Genomic DNA, 21,437 nt, shown 5'->3' on the forward strand with positions numbered 1-21,437 from the left:
AAAAATAAAATGAACTTCCTACTGGGAAAAGCTTAACAACCAAACATACCCATGATCGAGTCAGATACAAATGAAATAATTCTACTGAATTCAAAGAGAATACGACAACCATGGTTTTCAAGCACACACACTCATCTGCCTGTGCATATAGAAGACTCCACATAAAACAATGTGAAGAACTTCAGAGAACTGTGGCTTACTAGCGGTCTGTCCATCCTGTCTTGGATTTGTCACTTATCTATTGCGTGGAGCAGCTAGTTGTTCTGCTATCTCAATGCTTATTTAGAGAGATATTATTATTGTTCTACTAAATCATGGTGGGGTGTTGCCATTACTTTGTCTAAATAAAAACCTTAAGATCATCTATGCATGATGTAATAAACCAGCCTGGTTTTTAAAGTAAAGAGACTAATTGATGCTTTATATCGCAAGCAGCTTGTATGTGCAGAGATTTATTTTTCCTCTCGTCTCTTTACTACTACTGTAACAAAAACAGGCTTTAAGTAAAAGTCACCATAAAATTACCGGAGAAAAGTGAGATTTCTAATAAGTCTCCAACGATCAAACGCTTACAAGATTAGTTACAACAAACTAGGGTAGTCACTCCAAAGATAATGAATTTTTACGGGAACTGTTACTGAATACAACTAAAGTCGAAGACAAAATACTTCCCACACTTTGGTTAATCGTGTTTGTGTCCTGCAATAGAAGTCTCACTGCCAGGTACCTCTTTTGTTGTGGACAAGAGGTAAAGCACTCAGTGATACAGAAACGAGGCTATTAAAAAATAGCCAAGAGCCTATATTGTAGACAAACATGAAAAGGTTTGTGATAGAAATTGTGCATAAGCAAATCGTATATTTCTCATTCAACTTAAAGGTACCCATCCTCGCCATGGGACTGCATTAACATCAAACTTAACTTTGCGGGCAATACAGATCTGCAAAACAGCAAACATTATACTTCACATTCAGATACTGTAACTGTTCACAAGTTCATGAGTGAATTTACACTTATTTTCGTTTTCTGCTTCCTCTATCTACAAATAAACCGTTTCGTTGAATATGCAGACATAATTTTTCATTTGACGATATCGTTATCTCGCCATTTTCTAAAGACGAAGGAAGTAGGCAGGCGGGGTGTGCACGGAGTAGTACATACTTCCCTAGTTTTCCCCCATGGCTCAATCCCCTGTTGCAAACGAGCAAGCAACTGTGACTGTTTGGGACTGAAAATGAGAAACACTTCCTACACTTCCGCAAGTTATGTTTATTTCTTGTAAAAACAAACGTCAAGGTCCTACCGCCAAATGTTAAGACCGTTCTGCTTAAAATTTTACGAAGGAACTTGGAAGATGTTTTGTGTTGATAGCAGAATGTGTCGGACTCAAGCTTTGATGTGGCTTAAAGACAGGATATTACCATATTTACTAAATACATACACGCCCTATATTAAAAGAGTTGACTAACAGGAAGTACTTCTAGATTTTTCCCTGCCCCCGTGTTTTGAAGTTCACTTTGCCAGCAAGCGAATGCGACACAAGAACTAATTCTCGGAATAATTCTTTCACTTCCTCTAGACATGTGCGTGTCCTTTCAGCAGAACTTCTGAACCTGTCCTCTTGAAATGTGATTTAATTCAGACGATAACTAAGACAAATTATAGCCTATGGGTGGATGGATTAAGGAATCTACAATCCGCTAAATTTGTTGAAATAATTGTTTATTGCTGTAGAGACCGACAGTTTCATAGACGGGTATAGACACTTTGAACGCGATAAATTACAAAACAAATCAGTAGTATGCAGGAAAATGCATTGGTCCTACAGACTCAGACCTAGAAGACAGACGAAACGATACTACAGGACAGGAAACAGGTAAATATCTCCACCTGCTGTCCATAAATCTGCTAATGTGTTTGGACGTTTATGTAAATGCATTGAACCTTGTTAAACTTAAGTGATGTTAATTTACCTGACTGCAGCTGTAGTTCAAATATCATCACTGAGTTATAAAAACGTATTAAGTTATAAAACGTATAAACTTTCTGCAGCATGCAAGCGTTAATAGCTGAGACCGGAAGAGCGAAGTACTCTCCCTTTGGTCAGCTATGTGTGTGTGTGTCCGGTGATAAGAGCATTGAGTTCTGCTCAGCCACGCCTTATGAACATTATGACGAGGATCTGTTCCTCTGAACCGTTCAACTCGAACATCATCTAACCTTTCATGCTTAAAATATCTCCCTTGAGTTTTTTTAATAATTTTTTTCTGAAGAAGGCCAGAGTTATTCGTCGAAGCGAGGCCTTTTCTCCCTTTTCCAGCCACGTTTGTGTCCGGTGATAAGAGCACTGAGTTCCGTTCAGCCACGCCTTAATCACGTTAGGACGAGGTTCTGTTTGCAAGTGTTCCAAGTTTCTGTAAACGTCAAAAAAAAAAGAAAACCTCTGGTCGATCTGAAAAACAGTGGTCACCAAACACATAGTGCTTGGTAACAACGATACCGTCTTCTTCTTGAGTTAGTAGTGTATCACACGTTTCTTGCCCAACAGATTACTGGTAAATCAAAGAGACTTGCTGGAACTCACTCTCTTCTCATAATACTCATGCTTATATAATTAAACAATATATCCTTTTTTCTTTGTGTTACGATACAGTGGGCTGAAGAAATAAAAGAAAGTGTAATTAGAATGTTAAACATCGTCGCAAAAGTGCTACAATAAAACTTGAAGGCATCGCTCTTTTTTCTTAGCTTTGTTTAACCCACGACCGTGCCCTTTCTTTTGTTTCTGTTTCTTCGTTTTGTTTTGTTTTGTTTTTACTGGTCTCCTGGAGTATATGGCCCAGGAAGACAACGTCTGACCCCAAGAGCAGCGTTCGATATGTCAGAACGTGAGGTCGCTCGTGCTCAGAGTCATTTAGTGGACAACGTCTGTCCCCGAGCGGACACGTCAGTTATGTTTTGTTTGTATGATTGTTTGTGTCATTTAAGAATAGTTGTAAATGTTGAGTTACATATATATATATAAATTTATGGAACATTCATCCCTATAGACAATATATACAATGTAAGCAGTGTTGTGCCGAACTTTACACTTCATTACTCTTAGGTTAATCATCAAGAACAGTAACTTTTTCACATGACAGAATTAGAGATCAGTAATAAGTAGTAATAATATATCTTAGGCAGTGGTATGGATTAACTGATGTATGTTTACTATGAAATAATTTTTTATATTTATTGTGTATTTTTATTAGTAAAAATTATTAATTATAAACAGGACTTCAAAAGAGTAGAGTTATTTTGTGACGAAAGAACGCGCGAATGTCCAGTCATGTAGGTGAATGCCAGAGTCTGTCACAGTATGAAAGGGACACAAAGGAGCTTTGCATGCCTCTTAACGGCAACTGAAGGAAGGAGCACACAGTACTTAAAACCCATATGAATTACTGGTTCTCATGTTAGCCTCCCAACGAAGGATTACGAAGAACAAATTTCATTAACATCAGGGATAATGAGTCCATTACATGCAGTCTCAAACAAAACCACTAAAACACACATTTTTTTGTTTCGAAATTTGACTTTTATTTACTTGTAGTCTCTAGTCCTGACATCATAGCAGCAGCCTGTTAATCTTATGATAATATCTTGTATTTACTTGTAGTCTCTAGTCCTGACATCATTTCAGCAGACCGTTAATCTCCTGATCAGGTCTTTGCGCTTAGGAGATGGAGCTGAGCACCTGGCAACATCAGAACATAATTACATGTAATCATATTTGTAACTACCCTCAATTATATGGTACATCTGCATGTTTTTAATACGTGGATCTCCTAAATGCCACTATTTAAATTTATTAATTTAAGTCCAATGAGTCAGGCGATAGCTGCAGTTTTACAGAAAATAAACCCCGCGTGACCTGCAGTTTGTAGCGACCTTCCAGAAACAATGATCACGACAATAATTCTTGAAACCATCAGGCAACACTATTCTATGTGGAGTACAACAAGTGGACATTGCAGTCTAGTCCTGTCTTTTTATCTTCCCCGACAGATCTTGTGCATTTTATTTTGTAGCAAACGTTCCAGCTAACAGACTAGTTCTCATTCACACACATGTCCTGGCATCTTATTCTTTTTGTCATTTCTAGCTCTACCTCTTCTTCATTCTTTATAATAAGTCTCAGTCTTTGCACTTATCTGTTTTACTGTCGTATAATGAGAATATTATTACCTGATCAACAACAGTTTTAAACTCCCCAAATACGCCTTTCCTGTTGTCTGGAACCAAAAATACAATTTAAATGTTTTATCAACGTGGTTTCTTAATTCTGAACTATAAAACATTCAAAGTAAGTCGATGCTTTTGAAAAGCAGTTGTCAATAAAACAAATATTTTGTTACACGTTTAACATATGACCAACTCAGTTGTGTTTTATTGCTCATTACTTTACATGTCCAGAGAGATAGAGGAGGGGTGTGACTCTCACTGTTAGCATCCAGGAAGGTGAAAAGGCGGCAAACGATGGATGGATCCAGAACGCCGTCAATGTTGTCGTCCATTCCATCGAAGAAGATAAAAGTGCCGTTGATTAGACTTGATGGTATCTCAGGAGGGAACCCAGCAGTAAATTCTTCATAGCTCACCTTTTTATCGTCTGTGACAGAGATTTGTCTAAAACTTATTTTTACGATAGGAAATGTATTCTTCTTTTATTTTGAACTGTTTTAGCTCATTTATCTTACTTTTTTATCACAAGCAATTTTGCATTATTTTCTTACCTCGATATACTACGATCATCGTTCAGTATTTAAGTTGTTCATTTTCGAAAGAATATACATGTGCCTAAAGGCATATAAAGTATATATATAGAAATTATTTATTTAAACGTAATAAATATGAAGTTACTTTTAACGCTCACCCACACACAGACACGTGTGTTTGCCGACCCTCAAGAAGAGTGAGATTTCTACAAACGTTTAAATGTACCGACATACAGGCAGCAACACCTCGAAATGATATTAGTGAGAGAATGTGAGAAAAAGAGGATAATGCATGACAGTGAATAACGCGAACACTCAAAAACAGTTGAAAAAAATACATTGGTGGATGATGATGATGACGATGATGATGAGGAGGAGGAGGAGGAGGAGGAGGAGGAGAGGAGGAGGAGGAGGAGGAGGAGGAGGAGGAGGAGGAGGGTGATGATGATGATGGCAGCAGTGAAGAAAAAATACCGTTTGTATCATCCTTCCTAAACTTTGTAAAAAGTTCACTCTGGTGGATGATTCCATCCATGTTCCTGTCCAGAAAATCGAACACTACTCGGATCTCTTTTGTGCTGTAGCTGAAAGGACTGAAAATATATTTTCACTAGTTTGAATTATAAAGCTTTTGTTAAGTTTTTATATTATGTTTCATCCTTTCTGCTAATGCTATTCATCGCTTAAGTGTGTGGGATGCTAGTATATATATATATGTTTGGGTGTTTATGTGTGTAGGTATATATATTTATGAATATTTGTGTATAAATATTAGTGCGAGAGAGAGAGAGAGAAAAGAGATTTCCAAACTCTTTTTAAAAACGGATAGTCAAGTTTTTAGGTTAGCTATCATTTTTCAGAGCTATTAATATTCACTATTAATATTCATTAAGATGTGTTACTACAATTGAATAAAATGTGAAAGTGTTGATTTTTACCCCGATGAATCGATGGCGAACGCAGTAGCCAGAAGACCAAAAAGGAGGACGATCTTCATTATGCAAAACTATGGTTAATCTGAAAAGTCACAAAACGAAACCACAGAAATTTGTAAAGTAAGACTCACATGTTGTGGACAGGTTTTCCTTTCAGTTAAATATTCTAAAAAGAAGAGTTTTCGATGCCAGTGTGAACAATTTCGATAAGGTAGAACATTCTATGAAGCAAATTATTTCCAGTGAAGTACTAAAGTCCCCATGTTTACTAAGAATAGTTTTTTAATTGCAAAAGCGTTTTATCATAAAATATGTCAATAAAGAACAACGAATTTCTTTGTCTGTGTGCAAAATCTCATATTTAAAACGATGATTATCTCTGTCTTTGGATATTAAAAAAGCAATGATAAGAGTTGTTTATCTCAAACAAAATTAATTTAATACTTAAAAGAATGTAAAAGGGAGAACTGTTGTGTAACAGGTATAAAATAAGAGTATAAATCGTTATGTTAAGATAAGTAATGAGAATTGTCAACCTTTTTGTTAAAATTTTCTTTCAGCCAAAAACTGCGTAGACAGCTTTGTTAAAGTAGAGAAAATATTTGAGAGTTTGTATTCATCAATAGATGGAATAATATAATTAACAACTAAGTCATTTGCGTACTCTCTTGTTAAACATCATAAGAGTGTGCTTAGCGCTTCAGCTATAGAGATGGTGAATAAAGTGTACTCGAGCAGTTAAATACAAGAGAACAGGTCTATCAAACAATCAGTTAAGTGACCTAACAAAAGGACAGGTCATCTATACCTTTCAAAACCCTGAATCAATTTAAAAGCAGTTTTTAGGGATTTGAGTACAACCTATTATATAAATTTTTCTATTCTTAGATCAGTCCATTTATTAGATTATGAAAACTGTATGAGAAGGTGTATGCTTTCGTTTCTGAATATGAATAAAATTTATAAACAGACGTGTGCATTGCTTTAAACATATAAAACCTTTTGCAGATTTTGAAAATTCAGTGGCGTAATTTGTAACGAGATAACTAACTAGTTTATATTTCTAAGTAAATGTACACATATCGTACTATGTGTAAAAGCCGCTTGAATCACTTGATGTTCAAGACAAGCTTTATAAGCAAATAAACTTTAGAAGTTGAATTTCCATCTTACAGAGTACTTACCGCCTTACTCGCAGTGAAGTCAGCAGACTGGGAATGTCTGAGCAGTGGTGAGTCTTAGAATGCCGCCAGGACGAAATATATACATGGCTTCTGAATCAACAAGTCCGTAAATCAGAATAAAACTTGAGAAAACTTCCCACAGGCTTCACTTAATCTGACAGATGACCGCTTCAGGAACTTGGAGTCGAACTCGTGTTGACATCAACAACAGTCTGTCCGGGACAATATCAAAGTACAATGTACCTCTGCTAACACATTGTGGGAAGCCAGATAAAACCCGTATGATAACAAAGGGATTACAAGAAAAATGCAGGATCGTGGTTTGGTTGACCGGTCATCTGAGTGAGATGGACCAGATGTTGCAGTATCACCATATCGGTTTCGATTGCAGTTGAGCAGTGGACTGAAATACCAACAACTCTCACAGACATTTAAGTACTGATGTCTCCACGATGCTACTAATTCTCACTTCAAAAGAATACAATTTCCGTAAAGACTCAGAAGATTAGAACTTGTTAAAAGAAATTTATTTAGTTAAATTCACTCTTTGTTAGCTATTAAAATTGTTTATGCTAGCACACGAATCTAGTCGGATATTTATTTGAAAATAATTCCGCCACGCTGTTACAAAAGCTTATTTTTGACATCAATCTTGTCTAGAAAAGTTCGATCTCAGATTCAGACAGACCTTATCTTTCAAACGCCAGAAATAAACATAGTGCGGATGTTTCTTTACTTTATATTAATCTTGACATGAATTTGTTTTTAAAAGACAGAGTATAATGTTTGTTAGTTCCATCACCCAAAGTGCGAATTATTTCAGCAATGTTAACACAATCATAATGTTTAATCTCTCGATTGTTACTTCATAATTAAGGAGAGTATTCAGTTTCAGTTAGTTTGACAGGAATTGGAAAGTTGGGATGTCAGTTATATTAGCGAAATTGTGCTCATTTTCTGAAATCAAACTTCTTCGGAAACAAAGATGTGTGGAAAGAGGTCTTTCTCCTGCAGATGTCCACACAGTATTAGGCTTTAAAATTTTAAAAACAAGAACGAAAAAAGAAGAAACATTTGTATAATATTACTGCCACGCTGTCACTCATACCTTGTATTCACCTCAATAATCTCAACACAACTTCGATTTCAGGTTGAGCATGGGGTCACCTGTCAATATCAAATAAGATGTCTAGTAAACATTAATTATCAGGCTTAATCCTGACATATGTCTGATTACTCATCCACAGACTATATAAACTGTCCTGCAATCTTCCTAAAACACAACCAGAGCTCAAGTTCTTGGTTCTGCTCACATCTCTGCACTTCAAGTGTAAGTAGATTGAAAATAGTAAATAAAAGTAAAATATTTTACATAGCATCTGAAAGTACAGGTAATGAAGTGTTAAGTCATCTTTGCCAAAACTTTAACACAGTCAAACTAATGACTGATTAATGTATTTAAAGTAATGTTGTAGCTAGTAGTCAGTAGCTCTGCATGGAGCATCCGTTGTACTCCTTTTCTTTTTGCAGTCACTTTCTTTTTCATCGTCGATGTCTATTCTAAACAACTTTTCTTATAATAAAAATACTTATCAACATTTAAATTTTATTATTATTTAGAGAAGTATAAACACTTTAAACTAAACATACTAATCCCACACCAATTCAAAAAAAATCATAACCAATTTATCATATTAATAATAAACTAGTTATAGGAGTATTTATTTATAATTTTTAAAATAACTCGTTATTAAACTGATCTATAAATGAGTTTATATGACGTGATTTTTGTAATCATCTCCATAAACACTAAAAATATCTTAGGAAGACTGTCTCGTTTGAAGAGCAAAAGTTCTGTCACACCTCTCTTCTCCATTTTTACTATGTGCTTTACGTGAAATGTTTCACGTGAAATTGTGATCATGACTTTTGTTTTATGTTGTGGTTTGTGTCTTTTTCTCTAAAGTCTTTCTCACTTTTTTAACGAAATAATCCGCTTTTTATGTCAATGTTAATGTTTATTCTTTTCAAAGCATACCATGACTACACACAAATACCTGCAGATACATTTTTCACTTGATGATATAATCACATAAGTAATTAAAAAAGTTGTCCACTCACGTCAAGTAAATGTGCATTTAAGAACATATCTCTAAAAGAAAAGGTTTACAGAGATATCAAATAACAAATATAATTTTACATTTATTTTCTTACTACCCACTTTGCAGATAAATCGGATCAGAATGAGAATCATCATCCTTTTTGGACTTCTGGCTACTGCACATAGTGAAGTTGTGTTTCACACGGGGTAGTAATTTATATAACAGATAAGCATTATATTTTCTCATACGAGATGTGAAAAAAATAAGATGTTGTCAGGTCTGATCAGATTTTATTATGTGTAGACACTCGATGAAAAGTGAAGGAAATGCATCAGGAGCCTTTAGTAAAATGCATGAAAATCATACTTACAAAACTTTAATTTCTTGCAGAAACTAGTTCTATAAGTAAGAAAAATGAACTAAGCATAGATGTGCACAAAACACCAGCAAACATGCAAATAAACAAAAAAAAATGTCACTTTCAGTTGCAGCAAAATCAACTTTCTCAGTCCATTTCATTAAAGTTCATAATATCATCAAATTGAAAAAGAATTTAATTTTGTGATACTTTCAGCTTTACCAACGAGGTAGATGTCGAGAATTTCAAAGCGTTCGACCTTAATGGCGATGGAATCCTCCATTTCAGTGAAACTTTCACAACTTTCAGGGACGTTGATACGAATGGTACTTTTTCGATGTTTTCTTGTTCGTAAATGTTTGTTTTAGTGATCGTCGGTGTTCACGTCAACTCAGAAAAATTTAACACGAGATTGAATTTTTTTTTAATTACAGATGATGGAGTCTGGAGCTTTGAAGAGTTCGCTGATAAGTGTTCTCCAGATATTCCTCCTCTTCAAGCTCAAATCGCATTTGACTTTGCGGACACCCTGGACTCTGCAGTCGACGGTGTCATCGATTCATCGGTGACATGCGCATTTTTCAGCATCATGGATGTGGACAGTGAGAAATCTTCCTTCTAAGTTAGTTCTGTCGGACCTAGAAATAAAGCGTATTATGATATAATTTAAGAGGTCATAAAGTAAACTTTAGATGAAGGATTTGTTGTTCATGCCCATCAATATTTCAAATTTGTTGATTTTGTAAATTGAGAAGTGGTTAAAATAATTTTTTAGGTGTATGTCGCTCTGCCTAAGCATCTCGATTGTATTTACCTTTTCAGACAACAGGAAAGCAATTTTAGGAGAATATAAAAACGCATCCCATCAGGTAAGATCGTCATGTTGTAGACATTCGGTGACATTCTGACAGAGAAGGGTAGGTAGATGAATAATGTTATAAAAAATGAAAGACTATAATTTATCAAGAGAGATTACCTCTTGGGAATAACAGATGAGCTTTAACTGTAATTTGGCAAGTCAAAAACTAAATAACCCCTTCTGTGGTCTTATATGTTTCTTGTTTCAAGATCATCTGCACCGACTGCTTCAAACTGCATTTTTAGAAACTAAAAGTTTATTCATAGTCCTTAAAAATAAAAACCACTTTTAGCGATGAAATAGTAAAAGACTTTAAACCAAATATTCACGTAAAGACGAGAAGGCGGATAGCCGAGTGGTTAGAGTTGTGGTGTCCAAACAGACAGCGCCCTGGTTCGATGCCTGATCAACGCAGCAAACTTCAGTCGATCCAGCTGGCAGGAAAGTGTACCGGACTCCATAAGGAGTGAAGAAAAGTAAGCTTTACCTCATAGACGATGTATCAATATGTGATTGCATGTATTTTTTATGTTTCCAGGCGAAAAGCTACTTCAAAACAGAGCTGAATAACATCGCGGGATGTTGACAATCTGTTGCAATCATATGCAAAAGAAACTCCAAATAAATTCAAATTTGTCGAAACAAATTTATGTTTGTTTATTTATTGTCTTTTAGTGGCGTGATGTTTCACTGCACATCATCTGCTTTTTCATCTCTGATGCTAGTGACTTTAGTTCTTGTTTTCTTTTCTGTCGTGGCTTTGATATCTCTCCACCATTTCATTCCTGACCTCTGGTGTATTTATATTATGCTATTGTGGTAACGACAAAACCATTTTTCTAAAAATAATTTGAACAGGTTACGGCAAGAACATTTTAAACAAACAATAAAGACATAACACAACATTAAAACTAACAATATATTTCTTTAGAAAAGAACTAGAAAGATTTAAGAATAAATAGAGGGGAAAACTTTACAGCGGCACATTGATGCTGAAATAAGTAAGTGCATAAATATCAAAACTAATTGTGTTGAAATAATTAAAACATGACTTTATGAAACAATGCATTTTTCCGATGTAGATTAGTGGTCTCAATCATTTATTCGTCTTTGGATGAGGGACAATCGGTTTCAGAAAACTAGATAAATATAAAAATTATTTCTTTATATTTAATACTAACCAATCAAATGTTTATTTAATTCGCTATCTTACAAATGTGTTTGTTTTTCTGCATGTTTAGATACAGCCTGTCATATAAATAGGACACTAGGATGACGAGATTAAAGAGCATCTTTGCACAATATGAAAACAATATTCCTGTACTGCTTTGCGAGCTGACATTTTTTATCTCTCTTGATGACTATAATGGCCACGTTGGCATGATATCTAGCTGACAGTTAAGACAACAGATCCGTGTTTGTCAATAAGTTATCAAAATAGAAAGCATAAGTGGTGAATCAGCAGTATATTGTATAGTATTCAAGACTACGCGAGAAACATGAGAAACATGAGACACATGCATTGCAATGGTTTACTTTGCACAATACAATGAGAAAGTGTAACAGTATTCTTCGCTGAAGAGCATGATTCAATATGTATACCTAAATCTTGTGGGCTTTTCTTTTTATGATTCGTTTCAGACTTTTTATTTCATAATATTTCATGAATATCTCACAATTACTGATGTTGGGTATAAAGTAGCTAAACTTGGGGAAGTTCTCATTCAACAATGGCTTCACCTCGAATGATCCATGATTTTTTTTTTTTGCTATTGTGAAACTGTAAAAAATTGTAATGTAATATTTTAACTAATCATCAACATAGTATAGAGGGTGAAATGCCTAATATTTTAAACATTCATTCTAAATAGTTAAAATATCTCATTACAATTTTCAACGAAGATGATTAATATTTTAATAGACATGCAGACCGTCTTAGGCTTTGAAATTTAAAACAGGAACAAAAAGAAAATGAATATTTGTGTAATATTACTGCCACGCTGTCACTCATATCTTGTATTCACCTCAATAATCTCAACACAACTTCGATTTGTCAATATCAAATAAGAAGTCTAGTAAACATTAATTATCAGGCTTAATCCTGACATATGTCTGATTACTCATCCACAGACTATATAAACTGTCCTGCAATCTTCCTAAAACACAACCAGATCTCAAGAATTCCTGGTTCTGCTAACGTCTCTGCACTTCAAGTGGTAAACAAATTTAAAATATTAAATAAAAGTTAAAATATTTGTCATAGCATCTAAATATACAGTGTTAAGTCATTTTTTGCAAAAGTCAAATAAACACAATCTTGTGTAAAACTTATCAAGTAAAACTATTTATGTCGCCACTTAATTATCACAAAAAGCATGTAACATTAAGGAACTACAAGAGCAAAAAAATTGAAAACATTTTATACTTTTGTAGGACATGGTACAGACATCTAAAACAGGTCATACATCAATGTTTATGCAAACATAGTTGTCAAAGTAAACATTTTAACTGCGTGAAATGTGACTGACCTTAAATCATATTTTCAATATAAGGTCCACTTGTTTTATGATTTCTGGAATCATAACACAATACTTAGTACTGATTTGTTAATATATCATATTAAAACTTTACGATTCAATCTCTTTTTATCATAAACTTGATTCCTGTATAAACCATTACTTCTTGGTTGAATTTTAAAAAGTCCTCTATATGTTTTGGAATCATTAATGAGTTTTATGCAATACTTTTTAATAGTCTTGTGGTATATGTAGACTCATTTTCTTTAAATGCTGTGCTAAAGAAATATTTTGGAGAAAGATATTTGTCATGTCAGTGCTTAGAATAACCAAAGATAAGTAAAGCTAAACATTCCAAACAATTACTCATACTTACACAAACCTATAGCTTATGCTGTGTCCTGTTGATAGATTAAAAAGTACTGTTACATGCGAACACGGGCGCGAGAGTGCACACACACAGACGGACAGAAAACATGAAAATATCAAATGAATAAAAACTACTTTAAAATGTGTCTAATCACAGACCACAATACGCACTAATAATCCTTATAATCAATCACTTTATATATAGTATTTTAATATCAAAAATAATCTCACATCACGGTTTAGCTCATTAAGTTAAAATGCTGGCATTTAATGATTTTACTACACTGCAGTACTTAAATATTGTTATTGTATATATTGTATAGTAATGCTGCTGTAGTTGTAAAATAGTGTTACAGACTAGGTCAATGTATTAATTGATACCTAGTATCACAGTGCAGTTTTTTTATGTTTTTTGACATTGTCATTATAAGGTCACTACGTTTAGGATAATCTCTGATAAAGAAAAATATTCAAGAAGAATTGTATCACACCTATCAAGTACAAATAAATTTTTATTAATTTTTTATTGTTTCTTAGTTTCTATAAAAGCAGTTCCTCTATAAGGTTGCAAGCTTTTAAATTGTTAACGACGCTTCATTTCTTTTCCAGCTTAAGTGATACTGATTTTGTCATCGTTCATCAATGGATACAAAAAAAATCTGTGTTGAATTGCATACCTCTAGAACGCTTCCAAATAAACGCGCTAATAAAGATGATTGCAGCAACAATAACCAAGGAGCAAACAACAGCAATGAATATACTTGAAGCAGACTGCATTCCATGGCTGTTTTTAGGATCTACAACTAGAAAATAATAAACAAAATAATTAATTTTTGTTTAAATTCAAACAAATCTCAGCATATCTTGTCATGCAGTAATTCCTCATTACTCTATTAATTAAGAGAATGATAATTTGGGTATGTGATATATTATAAACAGTTATTTGCAAACAGATTAAAATATTAATAATATATTGTAATACTTTTGCTGTTATGAGTAATGGAAAGCGGAAAACCGGACAATTCACCAAGTGTACTTACGTCCATTAAAAAAACGTGTTTAGAAAGCAATTAGAATCCAACACGGCGGATCAAAAGAGGTTCAGATTTACAATCAACCAAATCATCAGGAAGCTAAAATCGAAGCTTTCGTTTTCCTATCTTCTAATTGAACTGTCGTTTTATTTTAATGTTTCCCCAGGAACAAAGTAACTATTTTAATTCGTTTAAAGTCGAGGGTTCGATTACAATTTTTGTAATATGTTTAAATACATGTCTAAGATTTACATGGCACAAACAGGAACAACTGCGAAAATTTGCGCCAGTAAGCGTTCTTGATAGCAAATTATATATACTTTATATTTTGTGAGACTCTTGTAACCATAAAGTATAAAATATATTATTTAGCAGTGTACAAAATAATTATAATTACAAACATTTTACATCGCCAATGAATTAAAGCAAAATGGAAGAAGCTGAGAATTACAAATAGTTGGATCACCCATAACGCGGGACGTCAGATAAACAGCAGCGGACAAGAGTTGCTTTAGACAGCAGTAGCAATGACAAAACAAAAACAAAATGTCAACTGGAACGTCAGCTTCCTGACCAAGCTATATCTGCAACATTCTCAACGGATATCAAAGTTGGGCTTTATAGCTTGTCGTCGAAAAAAGATTGTCCCTATCGAGACAGTGCTTCTGAAATTTTCTAGAAAGAAAATACCTTTATTTTACAGACTTTCGTACTACGTCCACAGAACAACAGATAACAGCTGAGACTAAGAAATCATTCACTATTCTATATGAAAAATCAGCTATATATATAATACAAATGGACTTACCGTGTACATGCAATGTCAAGGTGGCTTTAGGAACTGGCTGTCTGTTCACAGTAAACTCATTGTTGGCCACACACGTTACGTTCCTTCCATTTTGTTCCTTGGTTAGCTTGTCGAATATTAAGAGATCTCCATCAGGCCGACCACCTGCATTCTCTGGCCATGTGTAGTAGGCTGCCGGATGACCTGACTGTAAACTCTGAATTTCAAACTGACGTTAGCTCCGACCTGTTCAATGCCTCCTGATGTGTTGGTCATCAGTATGATCTCAGGAGGAGATGGCGGCGCTATAAGAAGAATATTTTGTAAAAGGCTAATTACAATTTAACAAATCTTAGTAGTAAGTAAAAGCTCTTGTAAAAAAAATTAAAACAAATGCATACTAACATTACAAGATAGTGTAATATGACGAACGGACATTTACCTTGCATACGCACGACGTATTACACACACAACGCTCGCAGATGACGATGAGGATGAAGAGATTTGTAGAGGAATCAAATCGAAGAGACACAAGTTCAGAGGAATGTCACTGAGAGTCATAAAGAAGATGGCGGAAAAGACCGTTGTGTTCACCCACTTACTCGGCCATTTTTAGAGCAAATGCTTGTCTTTTATATATGACGTCATTTTCTGCTTCAAGTGACGTGGAACAAATGACATCACACACAAGACGTCAGACACAAGACGTCATTCATACACCAAACAATACAAGACCGACCACAACTCACTACAGATAGTACACGCACCAACCAAATGATACTAGAAGTTAGACAAAAACAGAGTTATGCAACTCTATAATTAACTGATTTCTATTTATATTCTTCGGCATTCAGCAGTTTCTGCACATGTATACACCTGTAAGTTCTACTCACTGTACACAATGAGAGTGTAATCAGCTGTCTTTGTGTACCAAATGTCCTTCCATACGGCACTGCAGGTACAGTTGCCCTGGTTGTCATGGGAGACAGAGTAGAACCGCAAACTGCTGTTAACTTCAGACCCGCCTACGGTGTCCGCTTCGTCCACTTTTTCTGGACACACGAAGGTGACAATAGTGTAGTTCACTGGTTGGCCACCGCTGACAGTGCAAGTCAAGGTAAAGTTGTCTCCTTGATACACTGGTTGACCGGAGAGAAGAGGTGGCACTGCTCCAATAACCGGTGACTCATCAGGAGGATCTGTACAAACGATGAAGACATATATTTTGTAAACTATTGATATCAATATTGTAACGGTCACAAGCTGTGTTTGATTATTTCATTAATATTAATATCCCTTATCAGATTTCCTGTTTAGACATACTTTGAATCTTCAAGACAATATTAAAAATTTTACTTACCGTTCTTTTCATTCTGACACTATCATTAGTCCTTTTTTTTCTCGCATTCAACTTGATCAAATAATAAGTAAAGCTTGCTTTGAGTTTTATGTATTAAATCGTTACAATCACCAATCTCATGCGTATTTAGGTTGAGGTGAATTTAAAAATTTTTAATTAGGTACATTCAGGATTAATCATATCGCGAGTTACTTGTGTATGTCAGTAATGAAGAAATCATAAACTCCTACCTTGTGTATGCAAATAACCAACTTAAGCATAAAGATCGGCAAGTTACAAAGATTCTTATATAGCCAACACTTAATCGTCTAATGAAAATCACCCACTAAGCTAAAGCGAACAAACGTTACTTTTAATATAATAGACACATGTTACTTTATTCATGAACTCGTCCATCTTTCTAAGATACATTATTCTATTCTGTTCGAAGAAGACGATTTTGATGACGCTTAAAATTATCTTTACTAAACATCATCATTCCAACAGGCCATAGGACATTCTAAACGACTTAAACACAAATGATTTGTTTTGAAATGATTATATTTTTCTGGGAACTACAACATGTGGTGTTAATAATGACATCTCTTACTAACATATCAACAAGAAGTAAACCTTTAATTCCAGGTCGTCGCTGGAAACAATATGTGCTTCACTAGAATATACTTACAGAAAACCTGCAATTCCAAAATGTCACTGGAAATAGAAAATGTGGTGTGAGCTTTCGTGGTGGCTTCACACTTCACTGGCCTTCTATTATGCGACCTGGTCACATTGGAAATAATCAAATATTTTCCTTTAAGGCTGCCGCCTGCACTTTCTGGCCATTTGTAGTCGGTTATGTCGTAAGACGTGTTTGACACCACACACTCTAGGACAGCTTTGGTCCCCTCCATTAAAGGATATACAGTTTTGTTTGGTTGGATGACAAGAAGAGGCCCTGTCAGAAATCACAACAAAAATTGTGACTGTTCTCTGATTCATTAGTTACGTATGCAAAACACTTAACCAGGAGCAAGGAACTAAATGAAATTCTAATACAGATTTTAAATAACGAAAAGGTTTACATCAAACAATGTACATCTTACCACTTACTGCATAAAGTTAGGCTGTATCTTACTTTCTGTTTCTCTCGGTTAGCCTGCTATCATATATACGCAAGGCCATTTTATAAAACAAATGCAACAGATTTGAGAAACGTGTTTCCATTCTTAATCTCAGAAGACTGTCATTTGGGACCATCTTTATTTCGGCCTCCTTTTGGAAATTTTCCACCAGACAGACATTATCAAATGTGCGGCTGTGTTTGGCAAATATTTTGTATTTAAAAAAAAAAAAAAAAAAAAAAAAAAAGTTGTAATGGAAGTTTTTTTATGAATGTTAACCCTCGTTTATAGTCATTATTTTTGGGGTATTATATAAATAGAACACTGAGAGTCACTATGGTGTCATTTTATTAAGACTGTTTCACAATAAGAAAACAAATATTTTAAATAACAAAGAAATATTATGACTGAAAATTATCTCTATTTTCATTAGGATTTAAAAGCATTTGTGTCTTCTTTATCGTCACTTGATAGTGTGAAATACAAGCATAGTGGCATATTCGACATTATATGTCCGGTTTAGAATATCACTTTACTGCCTGATCGTCTGGCTTCCTCGTGCACTGATATAGTGTACAGCGCTTGGTTCTTTAAGTAATTTAATGAGTAAATTATAGTTGTCAACTAAACAATTTTCCCTTCATTGTGAAACGCCTTTACGTGTCTAACGTGGTACAAACTGAATGAATCTCAGTACATATACTACAAATACATAATTGATAGTCCTTTTGTTGAATATGCTCCTCCGTCCTCCCGTTCTTGAGACGCAATCCTATAAACAACACCATGCACCAGAAAGATTCAAACTAGTGACGTCAGGTTTGTACACCGATACGCCTAATTAGAACATGGTTCTAAGTCTCCCACTAGAAGAGAAGCTGTGTACGCTCTTTGTTGGTGACTTCTTTCCGTGGGTGGCGATGTTTCAAAAACGGAGCGGAGGTATTCATCAGGATTTTGAAAGTAGGTTCTTGTACTAAACTCTACTCATTCACTAGCGAAAACATTACACCTCACACTATAAAGTAGTTTCATAACTACTTATGCGACGATGCAGATTTCTGAGGAAAAGGAAAAAAAATCTCTTACGAGGGTTGCACGTGACGCCGACAAAGTCCCAGCTGTTGCATCTGTGTTTGCTCAAGCCTCCATGCATACACTCTGTCAGACTGGTTTCGTTTCCTCGACAGTCCAAGTCCTTAATCAGAATATTTTCGGAACTTGCCCCATTCGAGAGTGCTTTTGTTGCTACACAACTAAGAAACATCATCAGTGGTTACAAGATGGTTTGAACACTTATTACAAAGTAAGTAACTCACTGAGTCAAGCACGGAATGCATTAGGACATAACACAGATCTTAGAAAGGCATGCAAAACCTATTTAATGAAATGTCACTCAATCAACTGAGCTGTATATTAGCCAAATAATCAATCAGATAACGTCGATATTCAAAGATATCATGACATTACAGATGAACTTATTTCAAAACAAGTCAAACTGAGGAAATGGATGAATAAAAGCCATGACCAGTCTCTAAGATAATTTACTGAAGTTAAAGAGCTTGTTTTATATCTGAGTGTGAAAAATCATGCGGTAAAATACACACTTGTTGCAGCCTATCATTCTGCAGGCCACCTGTGCGGCTTTGTCGTCAAAGGAATCATCGCAGACTGTATTCCACGTTCCTTTGTAGAATATCTCTAAAAGGCCAGAATCCCACCTCTTCGAGCCATTCAAACGTGCTGCCATCTGCTCACCTGACAATTTCACAGGACTAAGGCTTAAAGTTTTACTGGATGATTATATCGGCTACTAGCATAGTTTAAAGAGAAAAATAGTTATAATGTTTGATTATTGCGGATATGATTCTTTCAATAATCTATGCCCTGGTCGTCATGAAACAAGGTCCCAGCAAAACAGAATAATTTCAGATTAAGTTTTTTACAAACCTTGTCAACCTAATCATTTTAAAAACTAACATCCTGTTTCCAATTTTCTCCCGTTTCTGTCAAACGTACTCGGAAAGGATATTCTGCTCCAGCCAACCATTTCCACCATCCGTCGTATCATATGGCGTGCGTGTGCGTATTTGTGAGTGATAGATATTGTTAAGCTGATTAATTATGTCGAAAATAAACTAAACTTACTATCGGTAGGGAAAATGCGTTATAGAAATGCTTTATCCTCCTCATCACCATCATATTCGATCGTAAAGGCAGACTAAAGATTGCAAAGATTAGTAAAAAAAAAACAGAAGAAATCTAGCAAACCAATAAACAAGACCTTCTCTATCTGCAGAAAGGAGACCGAGTTTCAGTGCAATCATTTACTATTGGGAGAAAGGAAATGGACGAAAGGAACTGTTGTCTCGTGCAATGAAGGTTCTTATGATAAAAGCGATGAAAGTGGTGTACACAGACGCAGTCGAGTGCATCTGGGGTTAGTACCAGATCCGCAATCGAAACAGTCACAAGTCTCCATTGTCCATTTTCAACGCAGTTTGAGATGCTGCGTATAGAATATGATCGAGGGCTGGCTGTGGCGTGTTTGTCATCGCATCATCTCACTGGGAAATATGATGGGTGTGGTAGTCCGTGATACCATCAGTGCTCTTTCAGATCTTGCAGTCTCGCAGCCGGATCTCACTAACAGCACATTTTCAAGAGTGTCTTTGTTGCCAGAATGGGTTTACATGGTCTGTATGTACATAAAATTGTAGCCACAGTACGCGTGAAGTGTAATCGGGACCTTTGACACCCAATGTATTAAGAATAAAATATTTTAAAAACCAGCATCACATATGTATGTGTGTGTGTGTGCATGTGGGTCGTGGTGGTGGTGGTGCTGTGTGTGTGCATGCGAGCGCGCTATTATCAAAACAATACAAATTTCTTGTCTTCACTTCTCTTGAATACTTTGGACAATATCTCTGTGAAATGAAGGTATGCATACAGTGTAAGAAAAACACTTACCCAAACCTGGAACAAAAAAGAAAAGGCTGATGTAAATAATGAGTGTTCTAGACATTTTGATGTTCCTCGCTGTCACTAGAAGAGTCTCTGTTGACGTTAACAGTTGTTACCGTACCTCTAAGGCCACAGCGAATAATAAGATCCTTCAATAAAAGCCTTCAGGACATAGCTAGAGCGACTGACACGTTTTCTCGGAAGCGTAGGCTTTGGCTGATGGCTAGTGTGCATCAGGAAGATAAAAGAATTAGAACTAAACTTGACTGTTTACGTGATCGGCCAGAAACAAACTGACGGATGCGGACACAAGAAAATTGAACTGAACTGTGTTGTTCATGCTATTGGTCCCTGAAACGGTTTAAATGGCTAGTGAGGCAAGTTTTCTAATTACTGCGGTAAAACTCTATGTAATATGCTAATTTCCCAAATCTTTGTGAGTACACCCCTTATGTTCTTAAGATACCAACTCTGAAACATTTACAGATTCAACAACAGATCAACAACACATCCTCAGGATTTTACACGGATACATGTCATATAAAGAACGTACAACAAGGGAGACAAATTAGCGACGCCATGAACATGTTGTTACGTCCCTTTGACCACTCGCTTTTAAGGTGATGATGATGATGATGTAGTTTTATAGCGCGCCAGTATCCGCATCACAAAGATGCGCTCAATGCACGGTGATCCCAGCAAATACACACAAGCGTGAAAAACAGCTGGGAATTCTCATCGGAGGTTAAAAGTGGGCGAAGCGAAATTGTGAGAAGTTCAAGTCACAAGTACACATCTTTCTCACGAAGAATAACCGTTGTACAGTACCTGTTGTTGACATAGAAACACACTCCGCCGCCACGCGCCTTGCCAGTAAACTGCAGCAGATTCTATCAGATCTAAACGGCCAGAGAAGCCAGCGATGGCTAGATCAAGCTCACCGTCGTGTAGCCATGTTTCCGTAAACGCCAACAAACAAGTATATACCCTTGCAATCGAAAAGTTGTGTATCCACACCTCAAGCTCATCAATCTTGCCACGAATCGACTGGACATGCGAGCAGGATAGAAGGAAAGAGGTGAGTCTTGCGTCGATCGTCCCAG

General features: G+C 35.6%; 3 protein-coding genes across 6 annotated transcripts; 1 reads left to right on the plus strand and 2 right to left on the minus strand.

Annotated features, from left to right (window-relative positions):
* Nucleotides 1–3,557: 3,557 nt before the first annotated feature.
* LOC112568856 lies at nt 3,558–6,969 on the minus strand. Of its 2 annotated transcripts, none has more exons than XM_025246372.1 (6): nt 6,880–6,969; nt 5,699–5,777; nt 5,235–5,344; nt 4,487–4,654; nt 4,231–4,277; nt 3,558–3,739 (listed from the first exon to the last, which is right to left on the minus strand). In XM_025246372.1, the coding sequence occupies exons 2-6, from the start codon at nt 5,755–5,757 to the stop codon at nt 3,719–3,721; spliced, it is 405 nt and encodes a 134-aa protein (XP_025102157.1). In that variant the 5' UTR covers nt 5,758–5,777; nt 6,880–6,969; the 3' UTR covers nt 3,558–3,718. The 2 variants fall into 2 exon arrangements, with proteins under 2 accessions (XP_025102157.1, XP_025102156.1); XM_025246371.1 differs by having other exon boundaries at nt 5,235–5,353; nt 6,880–6,966.
* A 1,120-nt stretch (nt 6,970–8,089) lies between these two features.
* LOC112568854 lies at nt 8,090–10,962 on the plus strand. Its single transcript, XM_025246369.1, has 6 exons — nt 8,090–8,209; nt 9,108–9,187; nt 9,556–9,665; nt 9,774–9,941; nt 10,162–10,208; nt 10,737–10,962. The coding sequence occupies exons 1-6, from the start codon at nt 8,105–8,107 to the stop codon at nt 10,782–10,784; spliced, it is 558 nt and encodes a 185-aa protein (XP_025102154.1). The 5' UTR covers nt 8,090–8,104; the 3' UTR covers nt 10,785–10,962.
* A 995-nt stretch (nt 10,963–11,957) lies between these two features.
* Nucleotides 11,958–20,591, minus strand: LOC112568853. Of its 3 annotated transcripts, XM_025246367.1 has the most exons (10): nt 20,341–20,591; nt 18,975–19,125; nt 18,457–18,623; nt 16,932–17,201; nt 15,798–16,103; nt 14,926–15,209; nt 13,761–13,886; nt 13,091–13,115; nt 12,727–12,770; nt 11,958–12,405 (listed from the first exon to the last, which is right to left on the minus strand). In XM_025246367.1, the coding sequence occupies exons 1-6, from the start codon at nt 20,393–20,395 to the stop codon at nt 15,043–15,045; spliced, it is 1,116 nt and encodes a 371-aa protein (XP_025102152.1). In that variant the 5' UTR covers nt 20,396–20,591; the 3' UTR covers nt 11,958–12,405; nt 12,727–12,770; nt 13,091–13,115; nt 13,761–13,886; nt 14,926–15,042. The 3 variants fall into 3 exon arrangements, with proteins under 3 accessions (XP_025102152.1, XP_025102153.1, XP_025102151.1); XM_025246368.1 differs by lacking the exon at nt 11,958–12,405 and having other exon boundaries at nt 12,595–12,770; nt 13,097–13,115; XM_025246366.1 differs by lacking the exon at nt 11,958–12,405 and having other exon boundaries at nt 12,596–12,770.
* Nucleotides 20,592–21,437: the final 846 nt, after the last annotated feature.

Source organism: Pomacea canaliculata, linkage group LG7 (genome assembly GCF_003073045.1).
Source record: "Pomacea canaliculata isolate SZHN2017 linkage group LG7, ASM307304v1, whole genome shotgun sequence".
Lineage (NCBI taxonomy): Eukaryota > Metazoa > Mollusca > Gastropoda > Architaenioglossa > Ampullariidae > Pomacea > Pomacea canaliculata.